The sequence below is a fragment of the Phyllobates terribilis genome, unplaced genomic scaffold (genome assembly GCF_046119375.1).
Source record: "Phyllobates terribilis strain yellow unplaced genomic scaffold, ASM4611937v1 Scaffold_5__5_contigs__length_657084704, whole genome shotgun sequence".
Classification (NCBI taxonomy): domain Eukaryota; kingdom Metazoa; phylum Chordata; class Amphibia; order Anura; family Dendrobatidae; genus Phyllobates; species Phyllobates terribilis.
This window is the reverse complement of record NW_027362765.1, coordinates 232920966-232937762: the sequence shown is the minus strand read 5'-3', so window position 1 is coordinate 232937762 and position 16797 is coordinate 232920966. Positions and strand designations below refer to the sequence as shown.

The following is a 16797-nucleotide window of genomic DNA, read 5'->3' as shown; positions in this document are numbered from 1 at the left end:
CTGGCACTGACACTTTAGATGGCATTTGCACTTTATGATTTCGGGTCGTTTATTATTAAGCTGGGTTGTCTTTCATTGATATATGTATATGCCTTAACCCTATTCTCCACAAAAATGAGCCTTCGGTTTGAGTCCCATATGTACAATCATGTTCAGCTGAAATTTTCCTACTTAACTTTTTAAGTGTGTGTAATAATCGTTTTTAAGATGATTCAATAAAAATTTAAATGTTTAATCTTATTTGTGACTAGACTCCAGTATACCCCCTAGTATTGCCTATAGTGGGTGATGTGTGTTGTTATATTGATTTTGGAGTGACTATATTATTTCTGTGACGTGTGTTGGTTATTTTTTATTTTCATGTCACTTGTTCCAATGGAGCAATGGCTATGCATACAGACTACTCCATTCAGTAGCTGTAGAACTGGAAGAAATAGCCAAACCTGTTGTGGAACCTCAAGCTATCATACATTATCAACCTATCCTGTGGAAAAGTGATAAATTGTGTTCCTGGTCCAACCCCGTTAACCTTGCAGAGTCATTATTTATTGACCACTCATTTAACTCTATGATGGTTCAGAAACTTAAAGGAGTTGTCTAATCTTCTTTGTTCTGGAAACCCACCTGTAGATTGACCGTTTAGACCAGCATCATGGTTGCTCTGCTTGTCTGAACAGTGTCCTCTCCTATGCTGCAAGAAAAGGCATCTTTATCTTTGCAGCATCAGAGGAACTCAAGGGCATGAAGGTGGCCAGAAGCCAAAAATTCGGCCAGCTTCAGAGCAGCACTTACCGGCTGTGTAACAAACAGCTTGCAAGCAATCATTCCTTTCCTAGGAAACCGGCCACCTCTGTTAGATTGCAGAGATAGACGATAATCTAGACAACGAGCTGTAAACTGTACAATTAATAATCCCTCCATTCTTGACAATGGAGAAAAGAAGATTTTTAATGAAAGGAAAGTTGCTTTTTTTTCAAGTGCTTTGCAATATTTCCCATTTAAGAACTTGACACAACCCTCAGCTACTTTGCAGATTCAGAATTCTATCAAACAGCGTGCACACTTGAATTTTGTGCACCTCTACTTACACCTGAATTTTCCAGTTTAGTGGAATGGAACCCTTTATTTGTCTGGTTTTTGATCAGAGGATTTGTACTGCGAGCACTATGTAATGAATTATTTTCTGTCTAATTTCACAGTCTAGATAGAAAATATATATGCATATAAAGTGCAAAATTTATGGCTTAAAAAGGTTGTTTTCCACTGCTTCTACATTGATGGCCTTATCAGTCAGGGTCTGATACCCGGCACCCCCTCCGATCAGTTGTTATCGGAGGTGTACTCACTTGCAGAGCTGGCCGTCTACTTGTAGTGGAGGGTACTGCACATCTGCCTCCTATTCAAATCAATATGGGGTGGATGTGTAGCACCCCTCAGGGGCCACTACAACTAGACAGCCAGCTCTGCATGTAAGTACCTCCGGCCGGGGTCACCGACACCGATAACTGCTGATCGACGGGGGTGTCGGACTCTGACCAATCAAACATTGCTGACCTATCCTAAGGTAGTGGACAACCTCTTTAATTTCATTGCTTTTCTGAAGACATTTCATTTAAAGCTTATCCACCATGTCCTATCAAATTTCTCAGTGAAAGCCTTATTTACTAATTTGGGTGTGTGGTGGGAGATTTTCTGTATTCTGATAACATCCAATCCTTTATCTGGCTAACTCTTTGAATAAAGACTAGCTATGAGGTCACAGTTAAAGCTGCCTAGTGGCTCATGAAGATGTCCATGGATCTCGATCCGATCACAGACCACAATGTACGGACTGGCCACGGGTCTCCTGACCGGAGCATGACAGCTTCATATATTTCTATGAGGCTGTCACGCTCGGGTGGGGAAATCCATGGCCAGTCTGTACATTGCAGTCCTCAGACTGGTTTCGCACATCCATGAAATATGGACTGTACTTGGATCAGAAAACCTGGCCCGACTGCCGAGTCTCCCGACCTGACCTAATTGCTTCACAGGTGCTTATGAAGTAGTTAACTCGGGTCGGGAGACCCAGTGATCGGATCTTCCGATCTGAGAATAGTCTGTATTTCATGGATGTGTGCATCCTGCCTAAACATGCATAGTTAAATTGTACCCAACCAATCTGTGTCTTGAGCAGGTATTTCGATTTGCCGACTATTTTTCAAATAATTTAAGTCAATTTCAAAATAGGCAAAATACAAGCAAAAGTAACAATGATAATGATAAAATAAATCACTAATGATTAATAACAAGTATCTTTGCATTTACAGATTGGCCACCACACTTTTAGTATACAGCACTATTGAGATGACATTTGTGCCTTCATTACAAAGTACTTTTAATTATGGTTTCTGCTATTTTTACATTTCTACTCCTGCCCAGGAATTAACAGCAGACTGTTTAGCACTGCAGTTTCCTGGATGTACCCTGCGACTCAGCTTCTTTTTAAGTAGAATTTCTGCATATATTTATTGATTTTCATATGCAATATTAAAGACATCTGGTGAGAATAAACCAAAGGACACATTTATTTATCAAGCTATAGTATGTACAGCATCTCCTTGACTATCTTATTGTTTTTTCGTTGAATAGGGCTAGAGATGGGGTAAATTCGCCAATGCAGTCAAGAATCTGAAAATGGCATCTACATTATACATATATATTAGATGGCTCTTGGCCTAACGATGCATCGTACAATCATTATGCCAACAGCAATTTAAGTCAGCTCTCCAATACACATTGTTCAGTCGAGTGCTCCTGTGTTCTCCATGAAAAATCCGCCGGCTGACAGGTCAACTGGCAGCTTATCTCCAGGAGAACAATACAATCAACAATGCAAAAAAGGACATGCCCGATTGTCATCTTCCCCGCCAATAAGACGGCGCCCCAATACACATTAGACTGGCATCTGAACCTATCGATGTACGCAGGTTCAACCGAAATTAGTCTAATATGTATGGGGGTCTTAAGTCTCCACAATGTGCCTTGTTAAAATTTGAGCTCTGCTAGTGACATAATGGTGTAGTTATCAATTTATTATATACTATCCATAATTCCATAAAATACTGTGGCTGATAAGGGGAAATCAGTACAGAAGAGTCATGTATTTTTTATGCTTTTATAGTCACAATAAAATAAAGCAGTACAGTCGCAGTATTCTTCTCAATAGGGGGCAGTTTAGTAGATATACATTTTTGTATATAACAGTGATAATAGTAGATATATTTTTGGTCATAGAGGACATTTTAGACTATAATTGCGGTGCAATTTATGTATGTTTTTTCAGTTGAAAGTTGAAAAGCTGTAAGTAGAAAAGGAGGGATCAGAAGAAGTCAAAGACTCCAATGTATTTTATCTTTAGTCAGGAGCGCTGTATTTGTCTATCTTGACTAACCATATTCATAACTGGACCTACCAAGAAGTGGTGCCCCAAACCGCACTTCTTAGTAGGTCCAGTGTATGATATACTTACATTAACACTATCATTATTGTACTGATGTACTGAATATACAGTAGGTGTTCCTTTTACTTAGTGTGAGATCATTTGGGTTTTCCCCCTGATCTCACAGTTTACTTGCTTATATATTTTTCAGTCCACACTCATACTTTGTTACATGTTTTTTTTAAATGATACTGTGTTCTTAATGTAAAACCTTTATTATAATATACATACTGTGTACCTGCCCTGTATGTTGGTCCCCCTATCTGATGCTATTTTTATGCATTTTGTTCTGTGTTGCTCTCCAGTTATTTTAAGTATTTTTACTCTTTTATTATATTGTATTATTCAATAAAATACATTTGATATTTACCCTTGAGTGGTTAGTTATCTCAGCATTTATATTGGTGAATAAAGTTCCGTTTACATGGACTGACCGATGGCACGATGCGACTGCCTATCGGTAAACTTTTAACAATTGGTGGTCATTTGACTGGTTGCCTATTTACGGAGACAGACAAAAGCATGTTATGCTAGATTACTCAGTGCTGCCATGATTCTCGTTAGCAAGAGTCCTGTTTACACAGGATGATGCACCTCCGAGAACTACGTTCTCTTACGCTGTTCAAAAGGTTAGTCCACCCAAAAAACGAGCATTTCGCTCGTTCATCGGGTGATCTGCAGCCTGTTTACACTGCAAAATAATTGGGAAATGAGCATTTTTACCAATGCGTTTATCTTGCAGTGTAAATGCCCCTTTACTGTTAGTTGTAGGTTGATACAGTTGAAAGAAAGCAGAATAGGTAAGCACTATTGCAGGTGTATTGGGAAATATGTTGTATATGCCCCAATACAAAGTAGCGCAGTGTATGACCATTTGTACTTATACATAAAAATTTTGAATGAAACTGTTCTGCTGTTTAACTGTCAAGAAAAGACTTGCATAAAATGAAATGATAACGAAGCAGTCATAGGAATACAAACTTATAAGTAGCATTAAAGAATATTAACGGAAACTCACGGAAAATCTGGTGGGTCAAAGGCAGACTTAATGACTCCGGCATATATTGAGAAGATTGATAGGATCACACAACCCAAGAACACCAACGCAAACTTATTGACGTACTTCACTCCCACAAAAACCACAATGGCCATGCAGGTTAGCACACATGTGCCATATACACGCATGTTATTAAGTAGTGCAGCAGGCTCCTCACTAGCATCTTGTGCCTTAAAGACGGCCATATTAGGGAAGAGATATGTCTGGATAAAGAAAAAGATTCAGCATATTAAGAAAAATAATTTTACTTTTAGAGATGTTGTTGTTAACTTGTCTTTTTAACAATTAAGTGGATTTTCCCACAATAGATTTATTACACAAACCTACAGTGCAGCTGATAACTGTCTGATCGCTGGGTGCCCCATCACTGGAACCTCCAACAATCAGTAGAATGGGTCTTAAGCTCCCTCTATACTGTAGATAGAACTTGTGTGGTATCGCTCCATTAAAAATCTTCTTGTACTAAGCTGCAGTTTCCATCAGCTCTACAGACAATGAATGAAGCGGAAGGGTGCATGTTCAGCTGACTGTTTTTTTCAAGCTGTAACCTACTGTGGAAGTGCAAAAAGGAGGAACAGTGGTCTGAGGACAATCTACTACACAATAGATGGCTATCAGCCAAACGATGGTTCAACAATTGTTTGTCCATCAGGCATCTCGGCCGTTTCTCCCTTACACAGAAGTTCTGGTTTGGTCAAGAGCTTCTGTGTTCTCTATGAGAGAGCCATCATCAAACATCTCTGGCAGTTGCTTATTTTCGGGAGAACAAAGCAATTGGAAGTCCAAAATCAGACATGCCCAATCGAACAACCCCCCTAACAATAAGTCGGTAGGTGCCCCTATATGCATTAGACTGTCGGCAGAACCCATCAATATTTGAAAGTTTGGCAGAAATTAGTCTAATGTGTATGAGGGGCTTTAGTGGTCACTGGAGGGTCTAGAAATGAAGCTCCCAGAAATTAGATACTTATCACCTATTCTGTCAATAGGTAATACAAGTCTATTGTGGGGAAATCACTTTACAATTCTTACCAAGCTATAAAGAACATTTAATACTAATCTGAAAGTAGTCTTATTGACCAAACTTTTCTGGATCATTACAACCATTGATTGTTTTGGATTATAGACTAAAGGCTTTTTCTGCTAATCCCAGTAAACACACAACAATGTCGCCTTACTGTTAACCTACGATGGCAAACAACAACAAGTATCAGGTATAGGTGAAGTCATAGAGGCAACTTATGTATTTGCTTTTCCTACTTGAATGTTCTGGTTTGGCTGCACCTATATGTGCTCTGTTTTATCGTCTTCATGTGTTGGACCATTTTGTGATCTAAGGATCAAAACATTTAGGCCCAGATTCACCATTGTGGTTTCTCTACTTTTCTGGAGTAATTCACTTTTTCTTAGTGGCTTTAGTATTCGTGTCTTATTCTCGATAAGTTTTGTGCCACATTTTTATGTTGTGTTTGTTTTTTAAGTCTTTTTTTTTTCCCTCAACAACTTTTCTTATCCAGATATTTTACACGATTCTTACCAAATGTCGCATTTTTTTTGCGCATCTCATTCCAGTCTCTGTTTGGAGTTTTTCATTTGGCGCATTTTAACACAAATGTGCGATATTTTAAAGGACTTCCAAATTTTTGCACTAATAAGTTGCAAAAAAAATAAAAAGTTTAAGATTTTTGATTTTGAGCCAAATTAATGAATCGGGTGCACCATTCTGAAGAATCTGGCGCAAACAAATCAGTGCGTAACACAAGACAAAAATAGGAAAGCGACTTCAGTAAACTGTAAATGATGAATCAGAGCCTTAAAGTGTAATTTTTGCTTACAGAGTCATTGATTAATAACTCACCAAAAGAATCTCGATGGTCCCCAGAATGTACATGGCTCCTGCGAACGTGGTCCCCAAGTAAAAGCAAAGCCCCACGGCTCCTCCAAACTCTGGGCCCAACGAGCGAGAGATCATGTAGTATGAGCCGCCAGCTACAGAGAGATAGAGTTCTCAGAAGCATATATTGATAATATGGGCAATATCATACCTTGTATCACCGCACTGCACCTCAAACCACTGAATTACTGATCAAAGCACTGCACCCAATAGAGCTGTGCTTAGTACATTAGATTTACATGTTAGGCCTGACAATATATTGCTATACTACAGTATATCAGTTATTACTAAAGACAACTTTATACAGATTGATCAAGAAACTTCATTACAATCCTTTCCTCCTTCTCTACTTGTGTACTAGGCATTTTCATTACTACACATTCTTCTTAAGGACTAATCCCCTTATGCTCCTATTTAATCTGATTGAGGCAAAGCGCCTGCATCTGGCATATAGTCTCCAACACCCCCCACACACATTGCGTCTGCATCCAGCCGTATTGTGCACCCCCACCCGATTCCTCCCACGCACTGCATCTCCCTTATTTTGCTCATCTGAAATTGCCCCCTACCTGGCACAACTCCATTGGTAGCGATGGCGCTCATTGAGATAGCAGTCAGCATGGTCTGCAGAGCAAACACAGGTAGGCGCCATGAGCCTGTACCCAATGCATAATGGGGTGGGGTAGATGATGACAGGAGCAGTGCATCATAAGGGGGGAAGACATGAGACGCAATGCATCATGGGAGGATAAGAGAAGCAGTGCACCACGAAGAGAATTTGTCTCAGGTACAGTGCGTGGTAAGGTGAAGATGTCAGACGCAGTGCAATGTGGGGGATTCCTGGTGCAGTGCATGGTGGGAGTAAATGATATCAAATGCAGTGCACAGTAAGAGGATGTGATATCAGATGCAATCCATACTCAGACAACATTGCCTGAGATACAACACCCACTCAGACAATGGGAACTGAGATGTAGTGCACACTCAAGGTGATATCAGGCGCACCCTCAGTCAACATAACCTGAGAACCACTGCACACTCAAGGGGTGTGATACCGAGCGCAGTGCACATTCATAGGATATGACACCAGATGCAGCATACAACCAGGGAGCATGATTTCAGATGCAGTGAACAGTCTGAACATGTGATATCAGATGCAGGGAACAGCCAGAAAATCAAAAATACAAGACTTTCACATTAGATCATGTAACATGTTTTTTCTCCATGAAACGCAATGATTTAGCACTTGGACAGGGTAGGAGGCTATGGCATATACAGATGTACTGGGCAAAGTTGGTCAATGGTTATGCATGGAAAAGTGGTTAGGGTACAGTCTTTTTGGGAGACTGTAAAAACATAGAAATTCATATCAGTTAGAGGGTATCTTATATCTGAGAGGCGGCTCGGAGGATGAAGGCCAAAAGATCTCTTTCAATCACTTAGGATCTAAGAATGCAGCAGCTGTTATGTCCGATATCACATGAAAAAGGTGTCACTTCAGATACAGAGGATGCAATGTCATACATAAGGAATGAAACATAGAAGACATCATATGACAGAACATTAATAGAAGAATTAGACACTGACATACCAAGCAATATGATATTGTACTGTTTTGTTTGCTATGTTGGTGCATTCACCTGACGGCATAGATAAACTGCCCACATGGCCATACAAGTGTTGTAAACCACCTTAGAGCTTGTGTCAAGAAAACCAGGAAAAAAAACAATATTTTCCAGGTTAGAGGAACTCTCCCATGCTTAAAAGTATTACTTATCTAGGGTCAGCTAATAAGGAGAGGTTTACAAACTATACTAAACTAGGATATTCCATCGCTTATTGCTTAAAGGGAATCTGTCAGCAGGTTTTGCTATGTAATCTGAGAGCTGCAGAATGTAAGGGTTGAGACCCTGATTCCAGTGATGTGTCACTTGCAAGCCTGCATGTTGTCATTTTGATAAATCAGTTTTCTCTTGCTGCAGAGCTAGCAGTGCTCAGAATACTGAGCCCTGTATAACCCCGCTCACACCACTGATTGGCAGCTTTCTGTGTACACTGCATTGACAGAAAGCTGCTAATCAGTGGTGGGGGGCGGGGGTTACACGGAATAAGTTGACCAGGAGGCATGAGACACCTAAATGTGTAGTAATAATCTCCTGATGATAAAACATTGATTTTTATTGAAACAGCACAACACAACCTATTAAGTGACACATCACTGGAATCATGGTCTCCACCCCTACATCATGCTGCTCTCAGATTACATAGCAAAAAACTACTGACAGATACCCTTTAAGAGGGGTCCAACTGCCAAAATATCCTTCAACGTTAACTTATTTTGCTAAGGAGACCTCAGTATCTTCATTATCCAGATTGGCTAGAGGCTCAGAGAACCTACTGATTGCTATATCCTATTGATTTACCATAAAATGATCATGATAATATCTCTTTAGAGGTGTTAGGGAAGCTCGTGACTCATTGATTAGTATTGTTTTCCTTCAATGCCAAATTTAGGTCATGGGTTTGAACTTGACCAAGGATCACCTCAGCATAAAATTTGTATGTATCTCCTATTTGTATGGGTTTCCCACAAGGACTATGGCTTCCGTTCACATTCCAAAAATATACTGGGGAGGTTATTTATTTATTTTACTTACTTAATCTAGAAGTAATGGTCTTATATTCTCTATGTCCATTATTCCAGAAGTGACAATAAATATATATTATTAAGTTTTAAAGACTCTAAGTTTTTGAGACATGTAAATGTCCTTTAAAATTTAAGAAAATACAGTGGTCAAACCTCATAAAATTTGAATAAATTAATTCCCCAACAATATTTCATGTTTATATTACATTGACAAACCAGCTTATAAAATGGATGTCCTAGCAACACCCAGCAAAGGACTGTCCTACAGGTGTTAAGACCCAATACTGAGGGATGGTAGGTATGGAACCTCTTTTTAGTAGAAAGGTTGGCTGCCAATATTGGAATAGTGGCTACCATACCCAGTAGAGAAGTATAGGTTATTCTGGTGTGGAAGGGTGGCAACACCCAGCAGAGAGGTTGAGGTTAGGTCATGGTGTAGTAGTGTGGCACCATTCAGCAGAGAGGTTAGGTTATAGTGTAGTAGTGTGGCACCACCCAGCAGAGAAATAGAGGTTAGGTTATGGTGTGGTAGTGTGGCATCACCCAGCAGAAATCTTGCAGTTAGGCTATAGTGTGGTAGTGTGGCACTACCCAGCAGAGATCTTGAGGTTAGGTTATGGTGTAGTAGTGTGCACCACCCAGCGGAGAGGTTAGGTTATGGTATGGTAGTGTGGCACCACCCAACAAAGAGTTAGAGGTTAGGTTATTGTGTAGTAGTGTGACACCACCCAGTAGAGAGGTTAGGTTATAGTGTGGTAGTGTGGCACCACCCAGCAAAGAGGTAGAGGTTAGGTTAATGTGTAGTAGTGTGGCACCACACAGCAGAGAAGTAGAGGTTAGGTTATGGTGTGGTAGTGCAGCACCACCCAGTAGTAAAGTAGAGGTTAGGTTATGGTGTAGTAGTGTGGCACCACCCAGCAGAGAGGAAAGGTTATGGTGTAGGAGTGTGTCACCACCCAGCAGAGAAGTAGAGGTTAGGTTATGGTGTAGTAGTGTGGCACCACCCGGCAGAGAGGTTAGATTATGGTGTAGTAGTGTGGCACCACCCGGCAGAGAAGTTAGGTTATGGTGTAGTAGTGTGGCACCACCCAGCAGAGAGGTTAGGTTATGGTGTGGCAGTGTGGCACCACCCGGCAGAGAGGTTAGGTTATGGTGTGGTAGTGTGGCACCACCCGGCAGAGAGGTTAGGTTATGGTGTGGTAGTGTGGCACCACCCGGCAGAGAGGTTAGGTTATGGTGTATTAGCGTGGCACCACCCGGCAGAGATGTTAGGTTATGGTGTAGTAGTGTGGCACCACCCAGCAGAGAGGTTAGGTTATGGTGTGGTAGTGTGGCACCACCCAGCAGAGAGGAAAGGTTATGGTGTAGGAGTGTGGCACCACCCGGCAGAGAGGTTAGGTTATGGTGTAGTAGTGTGGCACCACCCGGCAGAGAGGTTAGATTATGGTGTAGTAGTGTGGCACCGTCCAGCCGAGAAGTTAGGTTATGGTGTAGTAGTGTGGCACCACCCAGCAGAGAGGTTAGGTTATGGTGTAGTAGTGTGGCACCGTCCAGCCGAGAGGTTAGGTTATGGTGTAGTAGTGTAGCACCACCCAGTAGAGAAGTAGAGGTTGGGTTATGGTGTGGTAGCATTGCACCACCAAGCAACAATATGCCTCTACTTTCTTGTTCAAATACAGTTATATGCCAATGGCTTCTTTAATTATTATTTGGTGATGCTAGTGTGAAGGGTGGGTTGTGATTATACCTTGGGTTTTCAGAAGAGTTACTTTCACACTTGAAAACATGTGAAAGTAGAATCAACATATGATGGAAATGTAAATGGATGCACAGATAAATCCACAAAGAACTAAGGGTATGATTGTATTTACTGTGGTGTTGCATTCAGGCAAGGGCTGCATGGGGACATCTGACACCTGCACCCCCATTCACAGCAGCTGTATCGCAGTGCGGACAGCAGGACAGTCTGCATGATGTATGCTTCTATCCCACCATCTTCTTGTTATTACAGCCTCTTGAGACAATGCAATCTGACAATGTAGTCATTGGACCAGGGAAATTTATCAATCTTTAGTCTAACTGCAAGGGTTCATCAAAATATACGTGTTAGCTACATCATATTAGCAAAGGGTGCAGTACCCGATTTAGTCACTGGATGTCATAACAGACAATAACTAAGATATAACTGCCAGTTACATATGGCAATATTTGTATTCATTTGGTAAGGTGATATTTAAACACTGTGTCATTGCATTCATTGGCCCTATCAAGGGTTTGTCTGAATCTCGTTTTTAGGAGGATTCGGCAGAACCCCCAAAATTCTCTACAGAAAAGCAATATGAACATAGCTTGACATTGAGGAGGCCTAAACAGTTCTAGATCTTACTTTTAAAGGTAATCTGGCATCAGGTTATTGCTACCCCATCTGAAAACAGCATGTAGGGGCAGAGACCCTGATTCCAGCAATGCACCATTTACCAGGATGCTTGCTGCAGTTTTGATAAAATCAATGTTTTATCTGCTGCAGATCTACTAGTTCTCTGAAGGCTGAGCTCTGTATAACCCTGCTGATTGGCAGCTTTCTGTGTACACTGTGCATAGGCAGAAAGCTGCCAATCAGTGGTGGGGTTATACAGAGCTCATGAATATGAAGGACTACATGTCAACAGGCGTACTAGTCCTCTAGTGACAATTTCCTGCAGATAAAACAGTGATTTTATCAAAACTACCTCAAGCAGCCTAGTAAGTGACACATCGCTGGAATCAGGGTTTCTCTGCCTTTATTATGGTGATTTCAGATTAGGTTGCAAAAAACATGAGACCGATCTGTTTTATAACCAGTGCTGATTTAAATTTGATATTTAATACAATGTAATCTATTGTACTGTTTGTGAACTGAAATAATCTAGTGATACCTGTAGTCCTATGTAAAACCACAGATACTCTGTGATACCTTAAAGCTTGGTTGTGCCAAATGACAGGCTTAGTTCTGATAAGAGGATCATCTCTGTAGAGAGGGCAGTAGGGTTGCATGTTACAATACATGTTTGGTTAATGGAAGCTTTGTTTGCTCTTTGATCAATTTGGCAAATGATTTTCCTGCATTTTGAGAGTTGGCCGCTTTAATAAAATGTCTTCTACAGCGTTAACTTAATAGCCTAGATTAGAATGCATTTTACCATTTTAGTGCTATCCGAATAGCGCACTTCCAAATAAGCACATGCAATAGAGTCCAGAACTAGACGATAATTCAAGAAGCCGTGCTGCTCATTTAAGGATTAGCTCTGGCACTAGCGGTGATCCTATAAAGAGTGGGTGTGATATTAGACACAGTCACTGGCAGTAACATCAGACAAGATCATGGAATCAAAATAGTGAATAAATGCGGCATCACACATTGTCAGGCCATATGACATCCTTCAGTCACGAGGACTGTGCGCACCATCTGATGGACTTCTTCTAGGACATGTTACAATGCAGTTATATGGTAGCATATGGGACAAGTTTGGATAAGTGCTGATGAATTGCCGGATTGAATTGTCCAAATGCTGGAAGAAGAAAAGCTATGAAGAGCGTCATGGAGATGGTAGGAGAGAGAAGCCATTCGGTATGAGAGGGTGATGAGAACAGGAAGGTGCAGACATACAGTAATATTGAGAAATAAAGGTTGGAATAAAGAAGAACATAAAACATCAGTGATAAACAATTTTTTGTTTTCCAAAAATCCATCATCTACATTTACATATATTTCATTCTAGGAGTAGCTACCAGACCTAATCCATTGTGTTGTGGGAATGTAGGAATCTAGGCACCTATATAGGACACTCAGCTATAGTGTTCATTGCTTGGCATCTCCTTTTACTGTGGCAAATGTGCTGTGATTGCCTATTTCTGTACTGGTATTTGTTTTGTTATGGCTATCAGGAGAAAGACTTCTACTTTTAATAGGATATCAATGATACTAGTGGAACTAATGCATATATACATAGTGTATGTACAGTGTCAGACTGAAGAACATTGGGCCCACCAGAGGATTTGATTCTGAGGGCCCACCTTTTTCCCACACTCAAGAGCCCCATAGCAGGTGCAAGGTTTGCTCTATGAACTCTCCTGAAGGAGAAGCCAGGGCCCACCAGAGGATTCTCCGGTTCTCTGGTGGGCCAGTCCAACCCTGTGTATGTACACCACTCAGCCAGAACAGTAAAACGACCAGCCTATCTCCTACACAGCAAGCTGCAGCACACTGTGTGTTGCAACATATTTCCATCATAGCCAGCATTATTATTTATTTTTAGCAATTTGGTCTATAACTGCTCTTCTGAGGGACCAGATGGTCTAGTGATCGCTCCCCGCATACATCAATAAGGTTTGGATGCCCTTGAGTCTGGTTCAATAGTCGTCCTTTCTTGTATAACATTCGGCAGATACTAACTAGAGATGATCAAACTGATTCAATGTGATTCGAATTCGAGTCAAATTTCCTGCAGTCCGCAGGTTCTGGCAAATTCAAACAATAAGAGGTTTGAAATTGCCAAAAATTGTCTATTACTGTTTTTGCTCCCTCTCTCTCTGTTCCTCTCTCTCATTTTTTTGGGGAAAAAAATTGGCAAATTCAAATTTTAAAAGGTTCAATCATCTCTAATCCTAACCACTGTATAGCCAGGAACATCCCACTGTTTTGGAAATGCTCCGACCCATATGTCTTGGCATCATGATCTGGTCCCTGATAGATTTATTTCCTTGCCCATTTTTCCATTTTCCAACATTTTAAATTCAAGACCTGTTTATTCGCTGCCTAAAATATCCCAAACCTCGAAAGGTACTATTGTTAATTTGTTTCATGTTATGGCTGATTGGTTTAGATTTGTAATGTAGATATAATTACCATCCAACAAGTTTAGAGTTTAGTGTCATGTCATTAGAAAGCCTCCGTGTAATGACCTGTTCTTCCATCATCCACTGCTCCCCAGTCCCATACTCACACAAGAGCAGCACATCACGACAATAATAAAAGACTCCATGACACCTCCAACTCCCACAACCCATGTAAGACGTAGGAAAAGGATGACACCAAAAATGTTCTGTAAGCAGGGCAGGTAGACACCCATGAAGGTTCCCATCCTCGGAGCCTGGGATAAAGAATAATAATTCTATAAGGTAATGAAATTCTTATGTGTGGGAAAAAAATACAAACTTATATGAAACTGTATTACGACCAGACTGTAATAAAGTTATAGTACAGCAACCTAACAAATAAACACGCCGCTAGTCAAACTTGTTTTTTGGGGAAGATCTGCTATAAAGACATGATGAAATTATTAATAACCACAGAATTTGGGATTAAAATACAGAATGGTGGACAGTACGTTAAATATGATCCATGGTCAAAAATATTCATAAATTTGCTGTATACAGTCATGGCTGAAAGTGTTGGCACCCTTGAAATTGTTTCAGAAACTAAAGTATTTCTCCCAGAAAATTATTGCAATTACACGTTTTGTTATACACGTTTATTTCCTTTGTGTGTATTGGAGCAACACAAAAGTTGAAGGTGCCAACAATTTTGTCCGGCCCATTTTTGGAGTTTTGTGTGAAATGATGTCCAGTTTGCCTTTTTTTTCTCAATTTTTTTTTGTGTTGTTCCAATACACACAAAGGAAATCTACATGTGTATAACAAAACATGTGTAATTGCAAAAATTTTCTAGGAAAAATACTTCATTTTCTGGGACAATTTCAAGAGTGCCAACACTTTCGGCCATGACTGTATGTGACCAGATCAGTGTGTAATGGGGGCCATCTCACTGTCTTCTTTAAAGGTAAAGCCACCCCCTTCCCTGTCACTGGCAGTAATTAGAGAAAGAAGGAGGCTGGCTTAGCTATTAAAATTAGCATTCAACTGACACCTTTGTACACCCCTCTAGTCAAATGCCAAGAAAGGAAACACTGTGTTGGCACATGACTAATAGAACTAAGGGGGGTATACTGGACAATAGAGCCCCCATCCCCAAAGGGGCCCCAGCAGCATTTACAAAACAGAAACTGCACTTATAATACCATATATCAATGCAGTTTCCAAGGTTAGAAGGGTAGAAGAACCTGTGGCACATCATGGCCACATGACTAAAGGTTCTTCCCCCTCGGGACTCTTGAGGAACTGAAGAGAGAACAGACTGGTATGTTCTTTACACTCTCCCTGTGTATATAGTATATATTGTGCATATAACATACATTTCGTGCATAATAGAGTGGATAGTGTATATATAATATAGATTGTGTGTCCATAGTGTAGATTGTGTATATATCGCATAGATTCTGTATGTAAATAGCAAAAATACTGTATGCTCAAATATAGCATAGGTGCTGTAAGTATGACAGGAGCAGTAGCTGTGGCAATTTTGAGGACTGTGGAAGAGGAGCATAACTCCATTTAGCTCCATTTTTCTTTTTATGTATTGTGTGAACCTGTATAGGCTTTCCCTCTCTACAGACATTATAGACATTTCTACTCACCTGATTTTACCTGGAGTCACCCTATTTGTAGCTTCTCTCACCTGGTTATATATACAGTAGTTTTTAACAGATTGCTGGGGAGGGGGTACAGTATTCATATTTAAAAATGTTGGCAACACAGACGAGCATTCATATGAACGCTCATTCCCAAGTATCAACCATTGTAAAGATATTGGTAATCAACCAACGAACCAGGATAATCGCTCATTTGTCCGATGACTGGATCGTTTATGCCGCCATAAAAATAGACGTTATTGGCTAAACATCATCCTGTGGAAACAGCAGATATCCTACCAATAACATGATGTTTCATAGGGACAGAATGATCATATCAGCCATTGTTCGTTCACCATCATTTTTTATCAGTCTGTGTCAACAGTCCTGTCAATGAGCAACGTCTGATGGTATATAGCCCGTTGGCACTGTTATAATGGCCTGAAATCAGTATGAATGCACCCTAAATGTATCTATTTGATGGTGCATTTTGGGGCCCCTCCTTCAATTTTGCCAGGAGCACACTTTGTCTAAAGCTGGGTCTGTGAATTGGTATTTTTATTATTTACAGCTAATTTATGAATATTTCATCCCCTGGAGAGTGGACTTACTACGATTATATGGGTAATGTTTATTATTATTATTCTATGTAATTTTGTGCTACCCAAACATCATCTGTGAAGGTTGCACATACAGTAGTATTTCCATTTTATTATTTAGCGCCAAGGCGGTGTAGAAATGCTAAACTATATTGAAATAAGAGTCAGAGACCTACCAGAATACAACACAAAATATAGTCAGTAAAACTCAAGTGTTACTACTAGTGTTGTTAAAGAAATTAAAGAAACTGTCAGACAGTCTAATCCATTTCAGATGAGAGGTCCTTCAGGGATCATACATTTGTCTGGAGGTTCACTCCATGTTGCTATTAACTGAACAGTAAAGGTTGGCTTTTAATGACCATGGTGTTCCTATGAGCATTCCGGGTAAGGGTTTCATCATTTCTCCCATTTTCTCTTAGAAGTCTAAATGGTTTGTCACCATTGATGTAAGCTTTTCTTCTTAGCAGCAGGTAGGAAAAATATCATTCACCTTTGACCAGGCCGTACTACGGTCAAAATGACATGTATTCTCTTGTCTCCTTAAACCAGGGTGGTTTTTATTAGGTAATCAAAATATCAATAGGGTATATATTATTGACCAGCAGCTTAC

At 40.3% G+C, this 16797-nt stretch overlaps 1 protein-coding gene across 1 annotated transcript in view; it reads right to left on the bottom strand.

Moving 5' to 3' along the window:
- The window catches only part of SLC12A5 (solute carrier family 12 member 5), a 111407-nt gene that overhangs the window by 53206 nt on the left and 41404 nt on the right, over window positions 1–16797 (bottom strand). Inside the window, exons 4-7 of the mRNA XM_073683911.1 lie at window positions 14062–14208; window positions 7002–7056; window positions 6397–6527; window positions 4500–4741 (exon numbers count right to left, since the gene is read on the bottom strand). Of these exons, the coding sequence (XP_073540012.1) occupies window positions 4500–4741; window positions 6397–6527; window positions 7002–7056; window positions 14062–14208 (575 nt within the window). The remainder of the gene's footprint in view (window positions 1–4499; window positions 4742–6396; window positions 6528–7001; window positions 7057–14061; window positions 14209–16797) is intronic.